Raw genomic sequence first — 25102 nt, forward strand, 5'->3', positions numbered from 1 at the left:
GATTAGTGTTGACAAAGCAGGAGGTGGAGGAGAAGGAGGAGAGAGTGGAGAGTGAGGTTGAAAAGAGGAGTGAGCGAGGCAGAGCCACGAGGGAGGAGGACAGGCGAAGGGCAGATGGAGCGAACGCCTTTTTACAAACTTTACACACATTTTGTTGGAAATAGTGACTCAGTGAAGAAAGTGAGTGAGTCACACTCTGGCTGGACTCCCCTGAATAACAAGTGTCAAGTTGCACTTCACTGTTGCTGAGAGACAGAGGGAGAGTTTGGCAGCGTCGGCCTGTTTACAGTTGTGGATTCGTCTAATTTGGTAAATTCTCCACCGACAACAAACAGCGAGGTCTGTTCGGTCTGGTTTTTGTCTGAGCGTCCAGATGCAATAAAGAAAAAAAAACTGTGATTTGCATGTGTGGCACGCTGCAGGTATCTAAACATATCATTAGTGCTGAAAGAAATCCACAGCCTGTGTTGATAGTCTGGAGTCAGAGGCAAAGTGCAGAAGGAGGAGGCTGACACTTTAATTGCTCGGACTGGCCCCTCGATGGATATGATGTGAATCATTAGCCGAGATGCCCCCAAATCCACTCGTTCATCATCAGCCCAATCACTGCATCTTTTTTATTTTCATCTTTTTTTCAGTTGCGTGTGGGATAACAGCTTTGCAGGCTGTGAACAGATACAAACTGAGTCCTGTCTCAAATGCAAATGTGAATGCAACAAACCAAACTGTTGCAGGTGAGAACTGAACTATGACGAGAACATTTACGTTTTTAATTTCTCTGTGATGACTGTGTTGAAATGAGAGACTGTCACATTGCTGTCATAGGAGATGAATTCGCTTGCATGTATTAAAAACATCAGATGCACTGAAATGCATCCTAAATTAGATCTGAAAAACTAGTTTATTGTTTTCAAGTCCTCCAACCTAATAGGTCTTTTTCTTTTTTCCCATCTCTCTGATACGACCCATAGAAGTGTCTTGTGAAATAACTCACTTACTGCAACACCATAATGTTATATATTATTATAATAATAGTTAATTGGTGCAAAGACTTCTAAGGTTTGAGAAAAGGTCATGTTTCTAGATATAAGACGTACTAGACGATGGCTACCACAAAGTCCACCTATCAGACCAACAGCAAATATAATTTAGTAAGAAAAGATAAGAAAAGAGAGAGGGTTAGGGAATTACTTCATTAATCCCCAAAGGGAGATTCATTTGTCCGGCAGCTCATCTACCATTTGCAGAACAATTAAAAAGCCTGATGTCTGAAGGTACAAAGGATCTTCTATATCTCTCTGTCCTGCATCAAAGAGAGAGGAGCCGTCCACGACCGCTGTTCATTTTGGTCCATCAAGGTGTTATGAAGTGGATCTGAGTTGTTCAGATTGGCCTCCACCATCTTCAGTGAGCATCTCTCCACCACATCCCCCAGTGAGTCCATCAGAGAAACATGATTGAGGTCTCCTGATATCATTAAAAGTGCCTCAGGAAGCCGTTTCCATGGGTGGGATGTACACAAGTATTGTTATGATATGAAAACATGCCTCTACTATCTGAGTCTTCACCAACATCTCCAGCAGCTCATCATCACTCTTGTTGGCCAGAGAGTTGACATTTCCCAAGACGACTGAAGGCAGAAAGGGCCGACAGTACATCAAGCATTTCCAAACCAGGAGTTTTTTGTTCAGTAGACTTTGAAAATGGAGCTTTGATAGCTTCACAAAACTGAGATCCTCAAACATCAAGAGGGGGAGGATAGAGAGGAGCAGGTAGGCTTAATCCCAGATCTCCACGGTCTTTACTCTCATGAGTTTGGTCTGATTCTGTGGCTCAGTGTTCGTAGTAGCTACTCAGCATCTCCTGTGGCAACAAGCTCCAGACAACAGGCACTGATCTGAGCTGGAGGGTTAAAGCTCAGAGGCTTTTTCTGTTCCAACATGATGCAGCCTCTTTTGTATTACTATTCTTATTATTATTATTTGGTTCATGGGTTTGAATCCCATTTACAAGCTGCATGCGGAACACCTTGATGTGTTGTTGTACCACACAGGAGAAATCCAGAGAGAAGCTGTTGAGTTTGATGGTTTGATGTGAGGGACACAGAAAGTTCAAGCTCCAACCAGTTCCCCATCACCAGATTATTGTCAAAGGTTTTTATCTCTGTTATATTTCTCTCATAGAACATACTGTATGTTGTGATTGGATATTGCAGCCTGTAACTACGTAACGGTGCTGATATGACTGATGTGAACAGCTGGACGTCAGTGTTGGATAAAGTCGATCAGTTTTCAGTTTTACTGCAATAATAGAAATAATATCAGGACTTCCGACTGTCTGAGGACGTCCTGATCACCAGACCAGTCATAACAAGACTGGGTGAAAACATGTCAGCGTCAGGACATATGAGATATGATCTGTAACCTGTTTTGATTGGACTATAAAAGCCTGAACCTCCGAGTGCAGGGTTTTTCTTCTCTACTAGAAATCTTCAACACATTGGTGACGAGGATTTGAAAAAAAAAGGAAAAAAAAATCAACAACCCTGGACTATGAGGTTCTGATCAAACAGGTCACAGCTCATTCAAGTCCTGATATTATTTCAACCTCCTGACATGTTCCTGTGAAACAGGGTTCAAGTATTATAACAGACCGTCTTGTTCTTTTCACTTAGCAACCGCAGTTTTTGTTGTTTTGTTTGTTCAGACCAAGATTGAAATATAGTGGTGTCTTTTTTATCTAAAGTTTGTGCAGACTGTGTGTGGCTCCATTGTGTTTTCATATATTCTGATGAGACAGGACGTCTCGTGTTCTCTCTGACACTGCAGCATTTATAACTTTTTATAATGGAAACTGATTATAGGAATTGACATAATAAAAAAAAAAAGCTCTGAATGATTCATGGCCGAGCTTCTGTGTGAGTTTGGTTGGACAAAGGTTTTTGCCTCTGGTCAGGTGGCTCACACCTGCATTGTGTGAAAGCCGGTGTGTGGCGGACATTAGCATGCTATCTTCTGCAAACACACAGGTCACTTGTTACTTGAGGTCAGATTCGTATGGAAAAACCTCAGCTGGGGATTAAACCCACGTCCTTTTCACTTTGAATAGACAGTTGCAGCCTCCAGCGTCGGCGCTGCCCACAGAGTTTAATCATTACGCATGCAGGAATTTAGCCCGAAACTTTCATAATTATTTTTCAAAACTCTCTGTCATGCTTGGAGGATCCATAATAATTTAGTCGTGTGGTTTATGCATAGTGTAGACAAACTTTATTCTCCCATGATCCACTGCACAGCAGAAAGAGAAGGAGAGAGAGAGAGAGAGAAAACTCCAGGGGAAAATACGGAGCAATTAATCAACTTCATCAACTCATCAGCAGCTTTTTAAAAGGCCTGTTAGTGGTTTTAATGCAGGCACCATGTTACAATGCCTGTTTAGTTCACTTTTCAGCTAATTAATCAGCAACATTTTACCAGGGTGAGAGAGAGAAGTGATATTTAAGTGATGCTGCTCCGTTTAACTAAGAAAATGATGCGAAGAAGAAGAAATCTGTTTCAGCTCGATGTTTTTGTGAAAGTGGTGGTCACGTTTCTGGATGATGTATTTAATTACCAAAAAAAAACAAGAAGTCTGAGTTATTAAATCCTCACTGGAGTAAGATGATCTGAGCGGTCCCTGTGCCACCAAGACTAGAGACTGCAATTAATATTGTCCTACAATGAGTTTTAATGAGTGTTTCTGTTATGAAATCATTAGTGTTATTAAATCACAGACACAGTCTCTTATCAACAGGCGTAAATTGGTCCGGTGTTTTACAACACATACACCCTGATAACGTGTATTCACGAGTCATTTGTTATGATTCAGTCAAATATGCATTTTCCAATTGTCTTATGTACTTATTGTAAAATGAGCAGAGCGTAGATTCCTGGAATTTACACAAATGTGTGTGTCGTGATGAGATTAAGTGAATCAACAGCATTAATCTACGAGTGTTCATTTGTAATTCTGCAAAAATCCTGTGTCAATTAGATAAAGAGTGTAGAAACCTGAGCCAAGCGGATGGTTTTTTGTCACTGTTATTAATATTAATATCAGGGACACAGTGTTGGAGGCGTTTTCTCCCCTCTATAGATTTTATGTCAGAGTCTCTTCAGCTTGATGTTTTCTTGGATTAACTTGTTTGTAGTGTCTAATACTTGTCAGGTTTTATTGTAAGGACAAAGTGCTGTAGTAGATTTATTTTAGTCCACTATTTTCATTGTAACTTGGTTTATATAGAAATTGCTTGTTATCAGGGTCATTTGTAGTCGTGGCAGAACTGCAGGTTCAAATTAACTGTCGAGCACTTTTACAGTGAACATCTTACTGAATACACAAACAAATTTTAAACATTGTAGTTTTTAACTATTTATCCAAGCAGCTAAAGGCTTTGACTTCTACTAACTTTTATTTATTTCCACACATCTGTTCACCGTCGACACAAAAGCAAAACTTTCTAACTTTCTAACAAAAGGAAAACTAGAACTGTAGAGATGGAAAACATTTTTACCTGGTTAAAATACTGCTATTGGAAAAATACAGTATTGCAACATTACAACCCATAATAACGGTATTAAAGGGATAGTTCACCCAAAATTCAAATTTCACTCACCTCATGTCGACTAAGGGCTTGGAGAAGTTTCAGAGTCCTCCGTGCCTTCTCGGAGTTACAGGGGGGTCCGCGCAGCAGTATTTGTCCATATAATGGTTGTGAATGGTGCTAACTTTTCTTTGTCCAAAAAGACACACCAAAAAACATCCAAATACCTCCATACTGCTTGTCTGTAATGTCCCTCTTGTATTGAAGCCCCGACATGAGAAATTGTTCCGAAAAAAATTAAATAACTCAGAGAAGGCACGGAGGACTCTGAAAATTCTCCCAGCCCTTAGTCGACATGAGGGTGAGTAGATAATGAGTGAAATTTGTATTTTGGGTGAACTATCCCGTTAAGAGTTAGATAGAACAACTCTTTTCTTATTTTACTTTATCTTTCTTTGGATATTGAGTGACTCACCCACCAAACTGATCAGGGGCATCAAGTTATTAAACCAAAAATCTGCTCAGGTACCAGATTCAGGTCAGATAGTGTGTGATTGAACACAGCTCTTCACCAGTCTCCTAATGGATCTCAGCAACCTGAAACATATATTTTTCTGTTTTCTGTTACGTCTCTTAGTGATACTGAGTGCTGGTTCATATTTATCACTGAAGGAGGATAGATGAGCAACACTTTCACCACCATCACCTCTGCTTTAAAGAGCTGCTTGAATCTTAAATGGATTGTTTAAGCGCACGCGAGCACCGCAACCTAGTTTTTAATACTTAATAGAGAAGCTGCTCAGTAACCTTAATATCTACACACACACATGCAGCTAGGCTTGAAGTGTTTCCAATTTGTCATACTGTAAAAACAGCACTCGTTAGTTCTGTCACATGACCCACACCATACTACTGTATCACAGCAAATAACTTCACTTGAGATTAAATGAAAGAGAAACAACGCTCTTTCTCTTTTCTCACCGCTGCATTTGTCTCTGGATGTTGAGAGCGTTTGCTTTTTTCTCCACCTCTCTCTCTCTTTCCTTCTCTCTGGAGGAAAAAAACAACAACAACACACAACCCCTCTCTAAATTGTCGTGCAACTAATCAAATTCAGCACCAGTGTTGTGCTCGCACCACTTTTACCAGTTTGACCTTTTCAACCTTAGAGAGAGGTTTCTCTATGAAACGTCCCTCATGGGAGCGGCATGAAAGACAGTTATTGGTGTTTCTCCTCCTCCGTCCTGCAGCTCTCAACACACTGATGTTAGTTAATATATTCATTTGTCTACATCAGATAAGATACATATATTTATATTTAACTCTCCCCTGTGCAGATTGAGGCATATACAGTACATTTACACAAACACACACACACACACGGCCCAGTAAACATAACACACACGTTCACCTCCCCAGCATATCATTGTGTATTCTGTCTCCATCAGGCCGGACCCTCGGGTCGGGTCAAGCTGCGACTCCTGCAGGGTAAAGTTGTGCTGCAGGCCACTAATCTCTCTCACCCTCCTCCTCCACCAGGCTGAAAGGGTTTTAAAATGAGGAAGACCACTTAGCCAAACCTGTCAGGAAAAATGCCTTACACAAGGAGGCACCGCTAGAGGGGGGAGGAGGGGAGAGGAGGAAGAGGAGGAGGAGGGAGGAGTGTTTTCCTCTATCCATAAAGATGAAAGATTATCCAGATTGTCAGAGATCTTATGCTTCTATCAGATGAGAGTATCGTTTTAATGAATTGGGTCTCATCCGGCCAAATGAAGTATGGGAGATTAGCTCCAGACTGTCGGCTTGTTTCCATTCAGCCTCTTAAAGCAGAGCGACTCTTTTGGCCTTTGAGATTTAAAATGTCCTCAGTTTTTATCAAATCAAAGGGCGTGAAGCTAATTTTTTTTTTTTTTTTTCAACCAAGCCATGTCTTGAACCTGATTTGTCTGGATGCTGCAGATGTGGCTCTTCATCTTTTAACATTTTGTTCGTCAGGCTGCAAATGCATCATGAAACAGGCAGTGAGGTTTATACTACTGTAGATGCCAGATTCATGTTGAAGCTTGCAGAGTCAAATATTTACTATCAATCTCTCCATACTGTTTAACATCTGTCGGGACAAAGTGGAAATGGAAAACCTGCATAAATGATAATGATATTTATTATTTTGACGAGGTTTTACCACCCAAAGATCACTGGTAATAACGAGCTAATGTAGTATAAAATGAAAATATACTTTATTCTATTGTTATTGTGACATATTTTCTGAATTACAGCTCATAAAATGTCAGTTTGAAGTAACTTAGAAAGGTAAAAAGCTTTTTTTATGTCGTCCTGTGGCTCTATTAAAAGAAAAATGTCACGACAGACACGACGGCCTACACCCTCGCTTTCATCTCAGTCAATGTAAAGTGATAATGCCAGAGGGTCGCAGCATGTTCGACCTTTAAGAGTCATAATACTAGAAACATTGGTTTTAAAAGCCAATGTAGGCGTAACTTTCCTTTTTAAGTGTACTAGCATGTAGCACGTGGCAATTTACAGGTTTGACATTAAAGAGACGTTGCACAGGTTTGTGATTCTGTCTCAACTGGAGACAAACAAACAAACTACATGTAACAACAAAATAAAAGTTTGAATCTGTGGAGTTCGGGGTTCATCCACTCAGGTAAACATATCTGTGAACCCTGCAGACAGGCAATTAATCCGTTCACTTCACCGGCCCTCGGGATTGAATGAAACAGTAAAGAGAGCTCTGCCCTGTCATTACCGAACTGATGCCGCTTCATTATTGAGCCTCGTCCTCTGTCGCCCTGCAAATACGCTCAGGTGCTCAGCAGCAACACCCACCTCTAGAGATTGGCTCTGTTGTTAGTAGCCTGTTCCTGCAGAATTGGTCATTAAATAATGCAGGGGGAGACATTGTTCCCTTTAAATGGCCTGGAAAGTCTGGCACTTCTTGGATGACTGTGGTAGATATCTTCAGTAATACATGTTGTTGAAAGTAGCAGCTTATGTTTAGTGCTTCAACTCCAGAAGTGGCTGTAAAATCAGTCAGTAAACTAGAGAAATCTCTTATTATAATCCCTGAAGGCATTATAATAATATATTTTTTCTGTCTTTTTTAAAATATGTGGTTTTTCAAAAGACAGGTCTGTAATTTAGTCGTCCATCTAATCACATTGTGTGTTCTGTTCTGGGAAATGCTAGTGTTCAATTTTCATTAAAAAAAAAAAACAACAACTAAAAGGTAGCAATTTTTTTCAAATTACCATGCACTCACCATAAACTAACCTCCTATTATTTTGTTTTAATTTGGTAGCAGTGCAGCACAAAATGGTTTTCATCCACCTCTAACCGATATAAAACACCCACAATTTCACAAAGTCGCCATTGGTGTCCAGCTTCTGTGGAGTGAGATGTCCTGAACCTTATAAGGAGAGAGAAATCTCAGGCCAAAAAGATGCTGCTGGATTATTATGACAATACTTCTTCCTGCACACTTATTCCTACTATACCCTCCCTATAGTTGTTTACCCTCTGCCTCCTAAGAAGACCTAATTATGGTCTTGTTAAAGGGCTCTACTACAGAAGAAGCATTGTATTGGCTTTGCTAGCAAGTTAAGAGACAGTCAGGCAAAAGGGGAAGAGAGGAAAAGAGAAAGGGCTTAAAACCCAATGAAAAAAGTGAATGAGTGAGATGGAAAGGAAAGGTGATAGTGATAGTGAATAAAGGACATTTTGAGGCCTTGTGAAGGACAAAAAAGATGGAAAGAAACAGAAGAGGATGCAAACCAAGTATCTGAGGGAAGATGAGGTGGTGGGTGGAGGAAGGACAAGATAGAGAAGGAGAAGAAGAAGAAGAGAAAGTTAAAGACGCGATGATGAGCAGCGGCGGAGGATTCCTCTGTACCTGTGGAGGAGATTAAGGGTCTGCATCCAGTGTGATTAATGAGCCGGCCGCTGATTGCTCATCCCCATCTCCCTCCCATGAATAATCACCATGCGTTTGAGTTTCTGTGTGTGTGGGAGTGCATACGTTTGTGTGTGTGTGTGTGTGTACGTGAGATAGAGAGAATAATTGCTTGTGTGGACATAAGATATGGTGAAAAAGGAGCATAAGAGTGAGTGTGAGTCGGTGTATGTATGTAATATGTTAATATAGTGTGTGCACAGAACAATTTGAGCGTGCATAGATATTGAATGGGCATGAATACAGAGTATAATGTACATTATGACAGTAATTCGGTGTGTCAGTGTGTTTGAAACATGCATGATGTATTTCCTAATAGCTGCAGCCCACCTGCAGAGATCAGCCCTCACACTCAACACACAGTGACACACAGTGGGAGTCGTGTCTGTCTGTTTGTTCTGCCGGTGTCACTGACAGTCACTGATGACTTTATCTCCAGCCTGGGATTGGCTCATGCGACAAAATGTACATAGGACAATAAAAAATTGTCAGCCGGTAGAGATTGTAATGTGTTTGCTGTCGTTTTAATATCAGTGCTTATATTATACATTGAACATTGTTGGAAATCATGCTGACATGCACTTCAGTTAAGAAAAGTAACATATCAGTGCAGAGCATTCACTGAAACGACTTAATTCTTGTCATACACTCCTACGTCCAAGTGTTAAAACTGTCAAAACACATTAAACAACACATTAAAGTTGGTGTTTTGGAAATGAAGAACAAGCAAGAAGAAGAAGAAACTCTTAACTTGTCTCTTTCAGCATCATTACGCACCACAGGGTTGCACCTATTTCTGGCGGTTTCCAGGTATTTTACCTAATGTTGCTGCACAATAAATACGATGAGAGGTGCCAGCGTGAGTCCCTGTGACTGAAGGTGCTGAGGAACCCTGTATTTATCCACATTACTATTGCGCTCCCTTCTTGCCTGGTGGTCGAAAATTGCCTTTTGTCATGACCTTTTGTTGGTCGCATAGCAACAATCAATAAGAAAATCCATTTTATTTCCTCTATAAAAAGGAAAAAAAAGATACAGTACTACAGTTTTAGTCGGAGTTAGTGCAAGGATGAGACCAGCATGAGGTTGCTTTGAATCCCACCACCAGACTCCACGGGAACATGTAGGAAGTGTGAAGGCTGGAAAATCAAACCCACTTACTGTAGCAGCTGCTTTTCACTAGAGTGATGAACTTAATCATTAATGTCTGAATCTTAATTTATCAAATGAGGCCGAATGAGGATTTTTTTTTCTTTTCTTATTTATGCGGGTCAAATATGAATAATCAAGAGCGATCTGCATGTATTTGCATACGTGACACATGAGTGATACACTACTGCTCAACAACACTCGTAGTGACAGAGAGAGAGAGGAGGGGGAGGAGGGAGGAGGGGGAGGAGGGGAGGGGGTGTCACTGTCACCAAACCCAAAGCAGTGAAGACTTCATTCTCCAAAAGGATGAAGTCTGTTTGTGCACATGTCACTCTTGCAGTGTGTGTGTGTGTGTTTGTGTGTGTGTGTGCTTTAGGTTTAGTCAAAAGCATCACGGCGGCTCAACACCTTTCTGATCCAGTGTTGAAGGTTGAAGTCAATAGTCATCACCATGGCAGCATCATTCTCACATGAACCCTGTGAACATGAGTACAGTGCTTTTTTTTCTTAGATCTAAACCAACCTTCCAGCCAGGTTAACAGACACACAGGCGTCTTGTTTCACCTGTAAATCACAACTCTCACTGGACTCTGTTCCAAGCTTTAACTTCTGACTGAACTGAAAAAAACAAAGGATGTAAAATTCACAAAAGCTCTGCTCCATGAAACCTCTATGTTCAAGACAAGAAAGTGTTTTGATCATTTTATTTGCTCATATTTCTCATATAACATACAATACATCACAGAATGCAAGTACACTACATAGCAATTACAGCCTACTACCATTAGCACGCAGATACAGATCACTCCCACTCTGGACAAAGAGGGCATCATCCAGTTTCATTCTCACCTCAATCCGACTTCTCAACAGCTATCTCCCACCATAACTTTTTATTTTTTAATTAACCTGTTTTTAAAGGTGTTCAGAAATGGCCGTTTGTCTTGTTTGTCACGCCTCCTTCTACGAGTTTCCACGAGTTGCCGCACAAGTTTACCTGAGTAAGGAAAACAAATTTGATTGGTCGTTATCGAGTGGGCGGGATATTCAATGTTTGGGGCGAGACAGAGCTCTGTGTGTGTGTGTGTGTGTGTGTGTGTGTGTGTGTGTGTGTGTGTGTGTGTGTGTGTGTGTGTGTGTGTGTGTGTGTGTGTGTGTGTGTGTGTGTGTGTGTGTGTGTGTGTGTGTGTGTGTGTGTGTGTGTGTGTGTGTGTGTGTCTCAGACGTTTGATTGACAGATGACAGATCCAATAGCTGATGAATCGTGAGCAGCGTGACGTATAATCCGTGCGCCTGCATTATCCAATGCGAAAAAAAACTACCCCACTTTCATCCCGGATTTACTCGAAAATAGAATTTTGCACAAAGTTTGGCCTACATCGTCTGATAAATGAGTTATTACACTAATGTCAAGACCCGTTAGTGGAATCAAATTCATTTTTCTTTTCTGTACACCTTTAACTAATTTTATCCTTGTATGTGTCTTTTTTAACCTTTGCTGCGAGTACTTGTACTTACTGTGTGTGTGGTATGTAGGAATGTGTGATATTATTGTGTTGGGCATGTCTGTGGTATGTAGGGATGTGTTGATCATTGTATTTATGCCCTTGCACTGTTGATGTCCTTCCGCAACGAAGTTCCTAATGGAAGAATATAATATTTTTGACTTTTTTGACTTGAAGTATGATAATTAAGACATATTTTCCGTTAGATTAATAAGCTGTTAAGTCACACGTTCTCTCGCAGCCTTTGTGAACACTCGAGCTTCAGCAGAGGGTAATAACACTGAATCACTTCTACATCCACGCCGGCTCCATCAGAGGTGATAATCATAGATCGTGATGAATCCAAACGTGAGGTTTCACTGTCAGCGTCAGTGACCTCAGTGATGGTCGTGTCCCCGCAGCACATAAATCAGCCGGCGGTGGGCGTGTCGTGTCCACAGAGAGAGAGTGTTTGTCTGAGAGGAGGCCGAGGACAAAATGTCTCCTGACATGCAAAGTGCTGCATTTCCCCGGTGGGACTGGGTTTTATAAAGAGATTTCTGCAGCTACAGGGTCTATTGCTAAAAGCACATTTTCCATATTTAGTAATGTGGGTGACTTTATCTCACATGCATTAACTTCAGAGAGACACAGATCTGAGAAGAGCTAAATACAGTACATTCATTTTTATAAAACTAATGGGAATTCTGAAATAATAAAGTCTCAGGATAAAAACAGGAAACGCACTTAACATTTGAATGACCTCATGCTGACAAATCTATAGATATTTGTGAGTAAATGATTTTGGAAATGCATTTGATTTAGAAGGGAAACAACAAGTCTGCTCATCAGTTATCAAGAGGCTGTGGACAGCATCACAGCAGAATCTCCCTCGGTCCCATTATTCAATTTGTGCACACTTTGTTCTGGCCTAGTTCTGCAGAGATAATTATTTGCTTTTACCCAATTTGCATTATATTTCGGGGACATCTCTAAGACATCGTGGTGTAAAAGGTCCAGACCAGACAGCTTGATGAGAACTAATTTGTTATCTCTCCTTTGAATATTTGTCGAGAAGGACGTTTTTTTTATTTTTTATTCTAAATAACCGACTATAACCGCCTCTACATGTGTGGATGTGAAGGAAGGAGGTTTACAGACACCTGTTGTCTCAGCATCATCTCATCGACTGCACATAATTGTGATAAACAAAACATTTTAATGCTGCTGAAATATGAAAGTCAGGCACATGAAAACACTTCATCCCAGTAATTAACTCGATGCCTTGACATTTTTTTGACCCACGAATCAACCGGTCTCTCCCCACTGGGCGTCTGTCAGCTGGTTCTCCTGCTCGCTATCCCCGCTCACATGGCTCCTCACATCCCACTCCTTCACCTCTCACCCTCTTTCCATCTGTCTCTTTATTTTTCCTCCTTGTTCTCTGCCCGTCGCTACCTCTTTCTCTCTCTCCCTCTCTCTCTCTGTTTCTGTTTCCCTCTCTGGTCTACAGTCAGGATGTTATCTGTCTTACCCTCTAAAAAAGTCATGGTGTTCTGCTCCTCTGCTTTGTGACTTGATGTCTTACTCCAGCTCACGAGGGGCTGGTCTCATAAAAGTGGAAAGGGACAACTCTGTGAGCCGCAGTCTTCAGCTCACCACATTAGTTATTCCCTGAGAGATCGTCGTCTACGTGCTCTGAATCAAATCTGTCTCTTCCCCCTGTTTCACACACGCATATTTGCACTACCTCTCCTATGGCCCTGTAAATCGCTCTTCCTTTAACGTGCTCATCCTCTTTTACATACTACACATGTTTTCTCTTTTCTCCCTCCTCTTTCCTTTTCAATCTGCTCTTTATTTGAGCACACCCTGCTTTTCGTCGTTGCTTCTCTCTTGCAGTATTTGGCCTTGCTCTCTGTCTTTCTCCTCCTTTCTGTACTGTACTGTAAATCCCTCCAGAGCTGGATACAGGAAACCTCCCTGTTGGCCCTGTCAGCCCCGTCCATAGCTCAGTTAGCAGGGCTGATCGATCAATGGAGCTCCTGAAATCCCCAGAAAGTCAATTACTAACTTACACATTGGAGCTATTTTTGGGGAGAAAGAGGAAGGGGGACGGAAAACTGTAGGAATCATTAACTAGATAATGTCATGACAACCTTCCCCAGCCGGCCGGGGCAGAGCAGGCACTGCCTGTGGATACGCAATTTGTCTGGGTCATCGGAGAGTCGTGCAGAACATGGGAGGATGTTCAGACATGTTTTTATAGAGCTGCTCTGAAAGTGGAGTCTAATCTTTTGGGTCTAGTTATTAGACCTGGAATTAGACACTGGTACTTTTTGAGTTTGGCTCAAATTGGTTTCACGGCACCAAGTATCAACACCGAGATTGGAAGTCAGAGTCCTGGTCTGGTTCGTTCATTCATTGATCACATATATTGTGGATTTGACTTTTATATATTTGTACATTTCAAGTTCTTTGACTTGCGGTGCAGAACTTTTGTCTCTTTTTGTTCCCACTTTTCCCCGCAAATTGAAAAACAAGGGACTGTCCAATCCTGACATTTTCTGGCATTTTAAAATCCTCCACAAATGAGAAGGGGTCACATGAAATCCTAATGGTCTGCCAAGTGGTCGACTGCTCAGTAATACTGACGGATGGACTCTAGTTGTACTCTGGGAACCAAACACTCACTGCATCTCACTATACATGTGGAGCCAAGTTGAACAGTGTTCTCCGTCTGCAGCCTCAGACCTAAGGTCACGATGTGTAATGAGCATCATCCAACAATCAGTAACACATGAACATCTCAACATTGAAAATTTCCCTTAATGTCCTTTAACGACTCGCCAAGACCCAGTTTCTTTAGAGGTGTCATCAACTGCAATTAAGAAAACTTCTACCTTTTATCACAGAGCTGTTTTTCATCACATAAAGAGCCTCTGTTTTCTTGCTCTCACAGGTCTAATCTCAGTGGCTTCAGTTTGGATGGCATCAGGATTAATTTTCAACGTGTCAAGATTAATTTCAAAGCCGATCTTTCACAATGGTAGATGTTTTTTTGTTGGTTTTTTTTTATATATACAATTCTCTCTCTGCTAGATATTAAAAGTGAAAACTAATACATCAGCAAAAAGTTTGGAAGTTCACACTGACCTCATATGAGGAGCTGGAAATATCTACACACAGCTTTTGGAAATGTTGGAGCGTTTCCTATTTGATTTGCTGTGTAGAGTCCTGAACCAGAGGATTTCAGCTGAAGGTTATCTTTTCACCGCTGTCAGTGCTGCAGAGTGAAGGTGTTCATTTCCAAACTGAAGGAAAAATTGCTATTGAGAATCATCCGTCAATATCACAGAAAATCACAAATGATAAGCAATTAGTTACAAATAAAAGCATTTAAAACGCTCTGACTCACCAGATTTGGGCTGTGTGTATGCAGACCTCTCTGCTTCACTCGCTTCAGGCTGATTGTGTTAGTACCGCTAATTACTAATTAAAGCGCCAACCATGGATCCATTGGTCCAACCAACTCAACTAATGCCCCTTTTCCACCAGCACTTCCAGCTTGACTCAACTTGAGTGTTCACTGGTATCTAGTACCTGCTACTTTTTTTTTTGGTATCACCTCTGGCAAAGCTCCAAGCAAGCTGAGCCGATCCTCAAATGTGAGTGTAAATGTGTGCCACTGATGGGCCGTCATCTGGAAGAGTCACAAGAATCAAACCTGCTATTTAAAAAAAAAACAATTTGTCAATAGCGGTGCCTGATCTGTACTGTGACTGTTGTTATTCTTTCACACGAGTTAAATGGCTGCTCAAACCACACCGTGGTCCATAGACGAGGTACAGACTCAATTGAAATGGAAGATGACCTAAACCGAGTACAGTCGAGTTGTCCTGTAACTAATGGAAAAGGGCCAAACCAAGTGCTGCCTCCAGTAGGATGCCAATCAGAAGTCAAAACACAACAAAAAGTGACAAACAGGTGAATAAATCTGCCACTGGGCTCCTGTTTGCAACCTGAGGATGATGATGGTTTGCTGGTTTGCACTGAGCTATCATCATCAAACAGCCAACGCACATCTTTACAGTTTTTTATTCTATTTTACTTTGCAGGGAGTTTGAATGACGGTGCTCGCCCCGCCCACGTGCAAATACCTTGAACTCTGACGAGACAGCTTTACCCAGCAGACTCTCAAAGCTGCATCCGTACTTCTCTAACTTACAACAATCAATACAAAGTCAAATGTCCGTCTGAACAGTCGGCTACTGAATGTAAAGAGCGAACCACACAGGTTCTGACCTCCATGTGATAACGTCAGTGTGAGCAGGAGTCTAGTTGTAATTCACAGAGCGACCCCTGAAACCACTGCTCCATGTCACATCAGATCAATGCACTTCATCCCTCATCCGTCCATGTGGCACCTAAAGCCTGTTCTGACACCCAAATACTGCTCTGCTGAACTTTGTTGGACCCGCTAGTGAAGTGAACCCAACATATCAGTGACAGACTGAGCTGCCTGGTTGCAGCACACGCTTCTCTTTTGTTTATTGTTTTTTTTTTATTATTCTGGTGTCGAAGAGCTCTGTCAGACGTGTCGATGTGAAATTTCCCTCAGGTGTTCAGCTGGAGTGAGACCTGGTGACTGAAAACACCACAGCGTATGAATCATACTCATCAGGCCTTATTCTTAAGCTCCGGTGTCTGATGGTTTGAGTCACTGTCATCAAGAAAGAGACCAGTCTAATCAGGGTAGAAACGTTTTGTCACAGGATAATGGTGTATAAAACTAGATCTCTTCATTCTGTTGGTTTTCTTTGTTCACTCACCAACTTTAAAGAGGAACTAAGCAGGATTTTTCCCGTGGCTATGCTACATTTTTACCTTAATTGTAAAGCTCCGGAGTAATTGTGATCGTTAACTACATGACTTGTGACTTGTTACGAGTGAGAATGGAGGTTCTCTGCCTTCACCTGGCGTCTCACGGCTGCAAACCAACCTTGCATCAGTACAGTACCTGGCCGCCGCCCCGGTGTCCCAGCTCTCGTCTCAGCACACTGCAACACAAAAGCGCCGTAATCTTTTGTTCATGACGGTTAAGACTAACACAAACACACGCGCCGTAACATCATATATGTTATGTAACGTTTTCCACCACTCCATTTATTGATTTTTCGCCAGCTTCATTGTCAACAGATGCACATGGGCGAGAGGAGCGTAACCGAAACAGCGGAAAAGCCAGCAGACTTGCATAGTTCTCCTTTAAATCCAAATTCAGACTGAAGCTATGCAGCTCAGTATGCTAAGTGCTCACCCTGAGGTTTCTTCCATTTTTCCCTGTTAAAAGGGTTTTCTATGGAGTTTTTCCTCAGTCAATGTGAGGGTCTAAGGGCAGAGGATGTTGTTATGATGCCATGTAAAGCCTTGCCTTGCCTCAGTATCTGAAAAAAATTGATATATCTTAATGCGTTCTCACTTTTCACCCACACTAAAATTTGTTTTTTTAATCACTGAAAACGATTATTTCTGAAAACTTCGGCCACAGTGGAGATTTGAGAAAACTGACAGTGCTTGATGGTGTGTTTATTCATATTCATGTAAATTGATTATTGAAACCAGGGGGGGTTCACAGAGGTTTTGTTTTAAAATTTCTCGACTGCATGTGTCCATGGCCATACTGTAGACCATTTTATTTATCCTTAAAAAGCTTAATTCCTTTGCAGTTTACCCAGTTTATCCATACTCACAGCTTGTAGAGTAGGGAGGGATGACTCATTTCACCGTATCACTACTGATTTTTATACCACTTGGCTCTCAAACTGTGCTTTCATTTGTGTAATAATGGGTTTATGCACTACTTCAATGCTAATACATCCCACTTAATAATATCCTTCCCTACCTTCCCACTCATCATGTTCTGCACTGACGTTCTCAGTCACCTGAGGAACAATTGTTTTTTCCATACAAATTGCACTAATGCATGACAATCGCAATCATCAAATGTCTGTTGTTGACCACATTTTCCAACTGTCTTTAGTTTCTGCATCAACTGAAACACTATAGTCAGTTCAGCCATCTGTCATTTCATTGAACTTTCTTTTATTTATTTGGGCACGATGCACATTAATCCACATTACTAGAGAGATGTCAGTGTTTTTATGACTTAAGCCCCTATCATCCAACAAAATCAGATTCAGCTGGTGCTCAGTATTTCCTTAGAGACCTCATAGGATGGTTGGATGTTATCTAAATTACTCAGTGTAGCTGCATTCGTTATGTCTCCACTCATTTATTCAGGCTTTTACTTTTAATTTGTCACCCTTCTTCTTTATCTCTCACCTGGAGAGCTACATTAAACAGAAGGTGTCTTTTTACTCCACTATTTTGTCTAAGTCTTGATCTTCTTGAAGTCTGAAAATGAAACATCATCGTCCTCTGAGGACGTTAAAAATGATTTGCTGTGATACCGGCTTCAACACAGCAGGTCTTAAAATAAGATCTGTGTGTGCCATTTTAAGTTGTTGATAGATTTGATAAAGTTGGAGACACAAGCCAGAAAACTCATAAAAGTTTCTCAGCACACACAGACACACACACACTCACATTGGTAAAGTAGATAATGGTGAATAAACTTAAGCCAGAAAAAAAAATATCAACAGTGTGAGAGCAGCTTGTTCATAAACAACACTGCAACTTTATTTGTGATGTGAGAGCAGATGTCAGGCTTTCAATGTGTTAATTTACACTGTTTGCTTATTATTGGAGCTGAATGGAATATGCACCCCCTGCTGTGGAGGGAGTGTGTCGAGCTCTGACAGTAACAAGACAACTAGTTGTTATAGTTTAGAGTCGTATAATGAAGAGCAGCAACACACAAAACCAGCTGAGTTTCTTAGTAGCACCTGAAACCACCTTCTTAAAATAATGAAATCATAAACGCAGAGTTTAATGGCAATTTTATGTATCTTTTTCTTCTTCTTTTTTGTGCATTTATTTTCAAAATCATAATATATTTATGTATGGAAGTTCAATTTCCAAACATAACCTCAGATTTCAATTTCCTTGTTCTAACTTGAACCTTAATGATGGATCATTCGTTAAAATATTTCAGTAATGAAAGGTCATGAAGCAAGGGCAGGTAACAGTATCAGTCCAGTGTGTGTGTGTGTGTGTGTGTGTGTGTGTGAGTGATGTGCTCAGTGTTACGCTTAGCTGGCTCCTCCATTTAGATTTCTATCAGGTGTCTGTGTCTCTTTATTTATTGAACCGAGTATATCCTGCGCCTGAGCCAATATTGACCCAGGGTCGCACAGTGACATATATCATGTCGGTGTGTGTGTGTGCGTTTATGTGTGTGTGTGTGTGTGTGCGTGCGGCATGCGTGAACTCCACATTCACACGATATCTCACTGTCATCGACGTGTGTATGCTGTTCACCCACCGCTGGGAGCAGGGGAAAAAAAAAAAAAAAACGTTGGGTGGTGTTGAAAATGCAATAAAGGTCATGAGATAGATTTAATAGTGAGGCTGCGTGTTACATACCGATGTACTGTACAGGCCACTTTTCTGCACAGACACTGTTTTAAAGTCTAATTAAAAATTCTGGGTTCAGCGTAGGTTTAAAGTGACGATGCGACAAAGGTTCAGAAAGTTTCCAGATTGTAGCAGTGACTGTGTGATCCGGCCCCGGCCACACTCTGACAGATAGTATTTATTGCGCCGAGGGGGGAACCGGTGAAGAATAATTCTTAATTTGCCGTAAAGGTGAATTGAATTGGACGGCCATTTCAATGAACATAAATTTCCCTTAATGAGAAGAATGATATTTGGCTAGGCTGTGTGTCCTCTGACACATGGTCTCTTTTTTTCTCACTGGATATCCTTCACTCCTCGACAGCTGTTTATCCTCCTCGCTCCACTAATAATGAGATGGAGGCTTAGAAATGTATTAACCCTGGCTACAGTTCCACTACATCAGCACTCACTTTTCTGATTTGTGATTTTCTCTGCTGCCCCTTTCCCCCCCTCTTTCTTTCTTTCTTTCTTTCTTTTCTTTCTTTCTGTCTTTCTTTTGCTCATTTTTTCCACTCTTCTCCTCTCCCTGTCATCCCTTCTTCTGCTTCCGTCTCCCCAACACCAATCATCATCTCCCTTCTTCTTCTCCTCCCGACAGAGGTTGTCCAGCTGAGCCTGGCAGAGGACCAACGCATCAGCGTCTCCACGGTAACGGTGGGCCTCAGCGCCGTCCTTACCTGCGCCATCCAGGGGACGCTGCGCCCACCGATCATCTGGAAGCGGAACGGCATCATATTGAACTTCTTGGACCTGGAGGACATCAACGTGAGTCTTTGTTGTTGTGGATCTTGATTTTTTTTTTTTGTTCCTTATCCCACAAACATGAGCCATGAGAACTGAAAACTCATGTTGGTCGGTTGTCCCTAGAATTTAATCCCTGAGGGTGCATTTGTTTTTGTTCTTCCTATGCACGGACGAGTGTTACTAATACTATTAAAAGAGTCATATAGATGCACGGCCACAAGGAGACAAGGTAACCTCAACTCAACTAGAAGCCTAACGTATTAAAGCCGTCATGGTTCACAGGTGTCGGCAAACATTTGCTCGACATGTTGACTCTCCAACCTGTGAGTCTCAGTGGTTATTCCAACGTTATTACATGAGCGCACGTGAGCACATCCACCTTCAATCCCAGCTGCAAACCTGCAAAGTGTCACAACTGTATCTTGCATGACTGTGATACCAGATACATCAACTAGAGCTCAGATTTTCACAGCACACTCATCATATCCAATAGAAGACATGGTAATAATGATGTTATCCAAAAATAATCAACATAATAATGATATCACTTGTTTGTCTCTTTTCCTTTTAAACTAATTAATTAGACTTTAAAGCCCACATGAAATGAAAAATGTATTTTCCAGCTTTAATCCTGTGTCCACATGTTAATTGTTAATTTATCTGTTGATATTTGCTAAATTTATGCCGGATTGTTATAGGCTATGATTATTATCTGAGTATTTTAACATCTAAATCTAAATCATATCTTATCCTCCTGTAAAACGATGTTTGGTGACTCATCCTGCACTCAAGGGCTAAAATTCAGTAAAGGTAAAGGTAAAGGTAAAGGTACTTTATTGGTCACATATACAGCTAGTACAGTGAAATTCTTTCTCTGCATTTAACCCATCCCTGAGGAGCAGTGGGCAGCCGCGGTGCAGCGCCCGGGGACCGACTCCAGATTATGAGCCAGTTCCTTGGTCAGGGGCACTGACTGGAGGATCAACCTAGCTGGCATGTTTTTAGTGGTGGGGGAAACCGGAGCACCCGGAGGAAACCCACGCAGACACGGGGAGAACATGCAAACTCCACACAGAAAGGACCTGGGCGGCCCGGGATTCGAACCCAGGACCTTCTTGCTGTGAGGCAACAGTGCTAACCACTGTGCCACCGTGCGCAGTTGATGACATTTACCAGTTTATTGAAACACCACTGATATAAACACCACCAGCTTCTCTCTGTGGTTGTTTCCAGTACATTTAGTTTCTTCAGGATCACACACACACACAGACTGAGAAGGTGAGAACAATACCTGTGTGCTCTGATGATCAATCAGCGACCAGTAAAGCGAGAGAGGACAAAAGGAAGGAGAGGAGATGTGGCTGAGAAATACGTAGTAACGAGGAAAAAAGAAGAAAAAAAAAAACGATTCAAGAAAGGAAATAAAACGAAGCAGAATTAACTCCCCATCCGCCGCCGCTGCCACCACCATGAAAGAGTAAAACAATGTCCTGCTCTGTGTTTAATGAACTGTGGGCCGTGCTCCTGTTTAGACACATCTGCACAGGTGACAGCACAGCGCCGGCCTTGCTTTACCCAGCACCGGATCACAACTCACTAATTGCATGTTAATGAGCGGCCTTGTTGGTCTGCTGCGATGATGAGCCGATAAACAATGTCAAGTGTTAAGGTGGAGACTGGAGGAGAGGTGATGGCAGCACAGGTCCCTCCGGCTCTTGACCGTGCATAATGAATTTTCAGAGTGCAGTGATGTGTGAGGAGGAGGAGGAGGAGGAGGAGGGGGGGGGGAGAGTGCAGCCTTTGACTTTCTCTTCTTTGAGTCGAGTCAAAGACAGAACAAACAAAAACCCCTAAATGAGCAGCAGTGATAACCTCAGTACTTTGTGTGGCACTGACACATGATGTCTGTGCCAGAGAGAAACAAGAGAAACTGCCTATTTAAAGGAATATGCCAAGTCTCCTCCTGCCAGATGGTCGATTTAGCCGCCTGGACAGCTGCCTCCTGTATTAAAGATGCTGCACTTTAAAAGACTTCCTGGATAAATAAAGGATAAATAAGCCATTAAAGAACAAGAGCATGAATGAACTCAGCGCGCATCAACAAGTAGATGCTTGGATTTACAGTATATTGCACACAGGCTTGTCTTGCATTTTTAAAATATCTACTTATTAATTTGTCATAAGGTTGATGCATAAGGCTTAAGTCAGCAGATATCATACATCCTTGAAATAAATGTATTCATTCCAATAAAATCTACATTCATGAAACATTTTTTCCATTAGTAGAAGTGAAATTGGAATAAAATAAGACACAAATAGTCAGAAACTACGTAGCTCACAACTTTTTCTTTTTAAATTCCAATGTTTTATTCAAGTCCCAATGCGTTTGAGGCCAAAGAGGAAACTGTCCTTTCATCGCACTGTTTTCCTCTATTGAACTGTGTTGAATGAAAAGTCATCCTGTTTTCACAAGTTTCACTCAGTGGTGATTGAAATCGTTCTGCACTCTGGCATCTAACCCCCGAAAACCTGAGAGCTCAGCCTCCAACACAATCAGCCTCATTTGTCTGTGTCTCGGTCTCTCCATTCACCTTCATCCCCTCCACAACGTCTCCTCTCTTCTCCTATTCCTGTGTGGTTTTCACCCTCAGTCATCGGTGTTTTACATTTTGTAGCCGAGCTGTGTTCTAGCAGTAATTGCACTGTGTATGTTGAAGCATTTTGACAGGTTCTGCAACAATCTGCTTATTCTGTAGCTGCTGTGGTGCATCAGGCAAAGTGTTTTTGTATGCGGATTAATGCAGAATTGAAATTAATAATGTAGATTTGTATTATTGATAAAAAGTCATTACACAGCTGCTTTATGTTTGTGTGTGCATTGCAACCACTTAGTAAACAACATGATTATAGCTCTTGAGTATAAACAAGCTTTATTGCATTAGTACTGTCTATTCTGTGTGCTTTGAAAAAGAAATGATTATTACTATTAAATTAACATTAATGTAGTATTTGCATTTAAAAAGCAAGTTAAACATTCATTCACCCGTTCTCCCACTGATTCTCCATCACAAAAACAGGATTGCCATTCAGGAAATTGATTATTTTTTGACTTGTTTGTTCATGAATTCAGACTTAGAATAATTGAGTCTTATGGCTCGCTTGTTACTGTATGAGAAGCTGTGCAAACAAACAAACACCATGTTGTCTTGGTCACAACAGGATCAGTGATCAGAGTCAAAGACAACTTCTATACTGTATTTCTTCGACAGTTTGAGCTTCATCATAAAAGTCAGACTTGTTTCGTCTGAACTCGGCGGTTGCACCAGAAACGAGATTCACAAGTTGATGCTGAAAGAACAAACTATTGTTCAGCAATAGACCCACAATGATGAAACGCACTGTGCCCAGTTACAGCAGCAGAGTCAACGCGCCAAGTCTCATACAGTATTTGACTTCCAAGATTCACTTTTATTGCTTTTGGTTTCATAGTGAAAATATTTTCACACAGTCAAAGAAATAAAATCCTATCTTTCGATTACAGTTTGTCTTGAAGCTTATCAAAAGAAAAAGTCTTATTATGTGACTGACAGTGGAGGTAGAGTTGTGAGTGAATGTGCCGTGAATGATGATTGAATCATCAGTCTTCAGGAGACATCTTGGCCGAAACCTCTTTTTTTTTTACTTTAACCATAACAGATAGTTCAGATTTTTTATATAAAATATATCTGGCACAATGTCTCAGATATATTACAGTCTTTTTTTTTAAACCCAAATGGCCATTTCAGCTTTAATTGCCCTCGCTGGCGCCGCCGTATCTCTCACCTTAATTGTAAATTGTGAACGTTCGAAAGCTGTTTAAACTCCCCCGTCCGTCTCCCTGCTAAATCGCTTCACATTTCTCATCCCGTCACCAAGCGACCCTCCGTCAGGTCACATTCATTTCCAGAGCCGTTTGTGGTTTCCATGTCAAGACAGAGCAGCGTCAGGACGACATCTGCTGTGCCACTTGGTAGGACAGCAAACTATTTAATACCTTAATCCACCCTAAGCTGTGGCTGGAAACCCCCTGGTGACTGCCGGATGCTGCACCAACAACAACCAACTCCATTCATCAACCTAATGGGCTTTATATTTTTAACCCTTGCCATTTATCAGGCTGAGGCAGTGTGATGAGGGGAGAGCGGAGGATCAAATTCCCCAACGCACGCTGCAGCTCAACAGGGAAACAGTTGATTCATGGTCTCTCTTCCTTTTCACATCACTCTTTTTCTCTCTTGTCTTTTCCCATCACTCCCTGCTGCTACGTGCCTCCTCCCTCCTCGCCCTCCTCTCCCTCCTCTCTCCACGCATCCTTATGTATTCTATCAAGCTATCTTAATTTCTCCCTCACTCCCCGTGGCTCTTTCCTGCCCCCCATCCTTCACCGCTGCTCCCTCTCTCCATCCTCGCCTCCTCTTTCCCCACCACCTCTAACTTCCATCTCCTCCCTGTGTTGCAGGACTTTGGGGACGACGGCTCCCTGTACATCACCAAGGTGACAACGATCCACATGGGGAACTACAGTTGCCATGCCTACGGCTATGAAGACCTCTATCAGACACATGTGCTGCAGGTGAATGGTCAGTAGTGGCTCATTTCTTACTTCACATTCTGGATAAAATGTTTTTGTTTGTGCCACTCTGAGGTTCCTCCTCTGTGGTCTCTGCCTCCATCAAACACCTGGAGCCTTCTGGTTAAAACGAGTGTCTCAATAGCGTCCAACGTGTCCTTGACTGTCCCTCCCGCCCCACAGACATTGTTAGTGCAACTCATTGTCGACCCGCCGTGGATGGGGAGGCTTCAAGGAATCGTTTGATCGCTTTTTCACTGCAGAGAAAACACAGCTGCTCTCAGACTTTTACCTACTCACTCGAATTTCATGTTATTTGTAATTTCGGCAGTAAATATGCAATAGATTAACCTCACAGAAACGTGTAATCCTATTTGTTTGTTGTCCTCCCGAACAAAGGAAAATTAATGACAAACATATGAGCGGTGGAGTAAATAAGTGGCTTACAGGAGGGAGATATGGAAAAAAGCAAGACGCAGCACAAACAGATGACGACGTGTATAGAAAATATAAGATCATGACGTCAAGAGAGTAATTAGGAGTTTTGATGTCGCTTCTCTGAGACGAAGACGAGAAGCAACAGCAGCAAAAAACATAATTGTTCAGATCCGACTGAACCACCAGCTCCTCTACAGATTTTCAGTTGTTGTATATTGACTTGACACATTTGACTGTTAGTTGCTTTTAATTCAGTGAAACTAATGTGAAGGGAGTCGCTGGATTTGTCAAATGTGCTGCAGTGTTAATGTGCTGCATGAATAATTTAGACAAAGTGAAAAATCTCTCATTGTGTTTTTTTTTGTTTTTTTCAGTATTTGGTGAAAACCTGAGCTTTGAAGAGATGGAGTGGTGCTTTGATTCTTAAATCACCTTTCTCTGTTATAACTACGGCTCATTTTTCTTTATTGATTTATGAGCCCCAAATTTTCAAAAATGGTTGTTTAAGGTGTTAAATGTCAAAGTCTGTTAAAAGAAAAAAAGAA

General features: G+C 41.5%; 1 protein-coding gene across 1 annotated transcript in view; it reads left to right on the forward strand.

The window, feature by feature from the left end:
- The window catches only part of fstl4 (follistatin-like 4), a gene marked incomplete at both ends in the record, with an annotated part of 174002 nt that overhangs the window by 125632 nt on the left and 23268 nt on the right, over positions 1 to 25102 (forward strand). The window contains 2 exons of the mRNA XM_083986585.1: positions 19365 to 19531; positions 24009 to 24129. Coding sequence (XP_083842711.1) covers positions 19365 to 19531; positions 24009 to 24129 — 288 coding nt within the window. The remainder of the gene's footprint in view (positions 1 to 19364; positions 19532 to 24008; positions 24130 to 25102) is intronic.

Source organism: Trachurus trachurus, assembly GCF_905171665.1.
Source record: "Trachurus trachurus genome assembly, chromosome: 14".
NCBI lineage: Eukaryota > Metazoa > Chordata > Actinopteri > Carangiformes > Carangidae > Trachurus > Trachurus trachurus.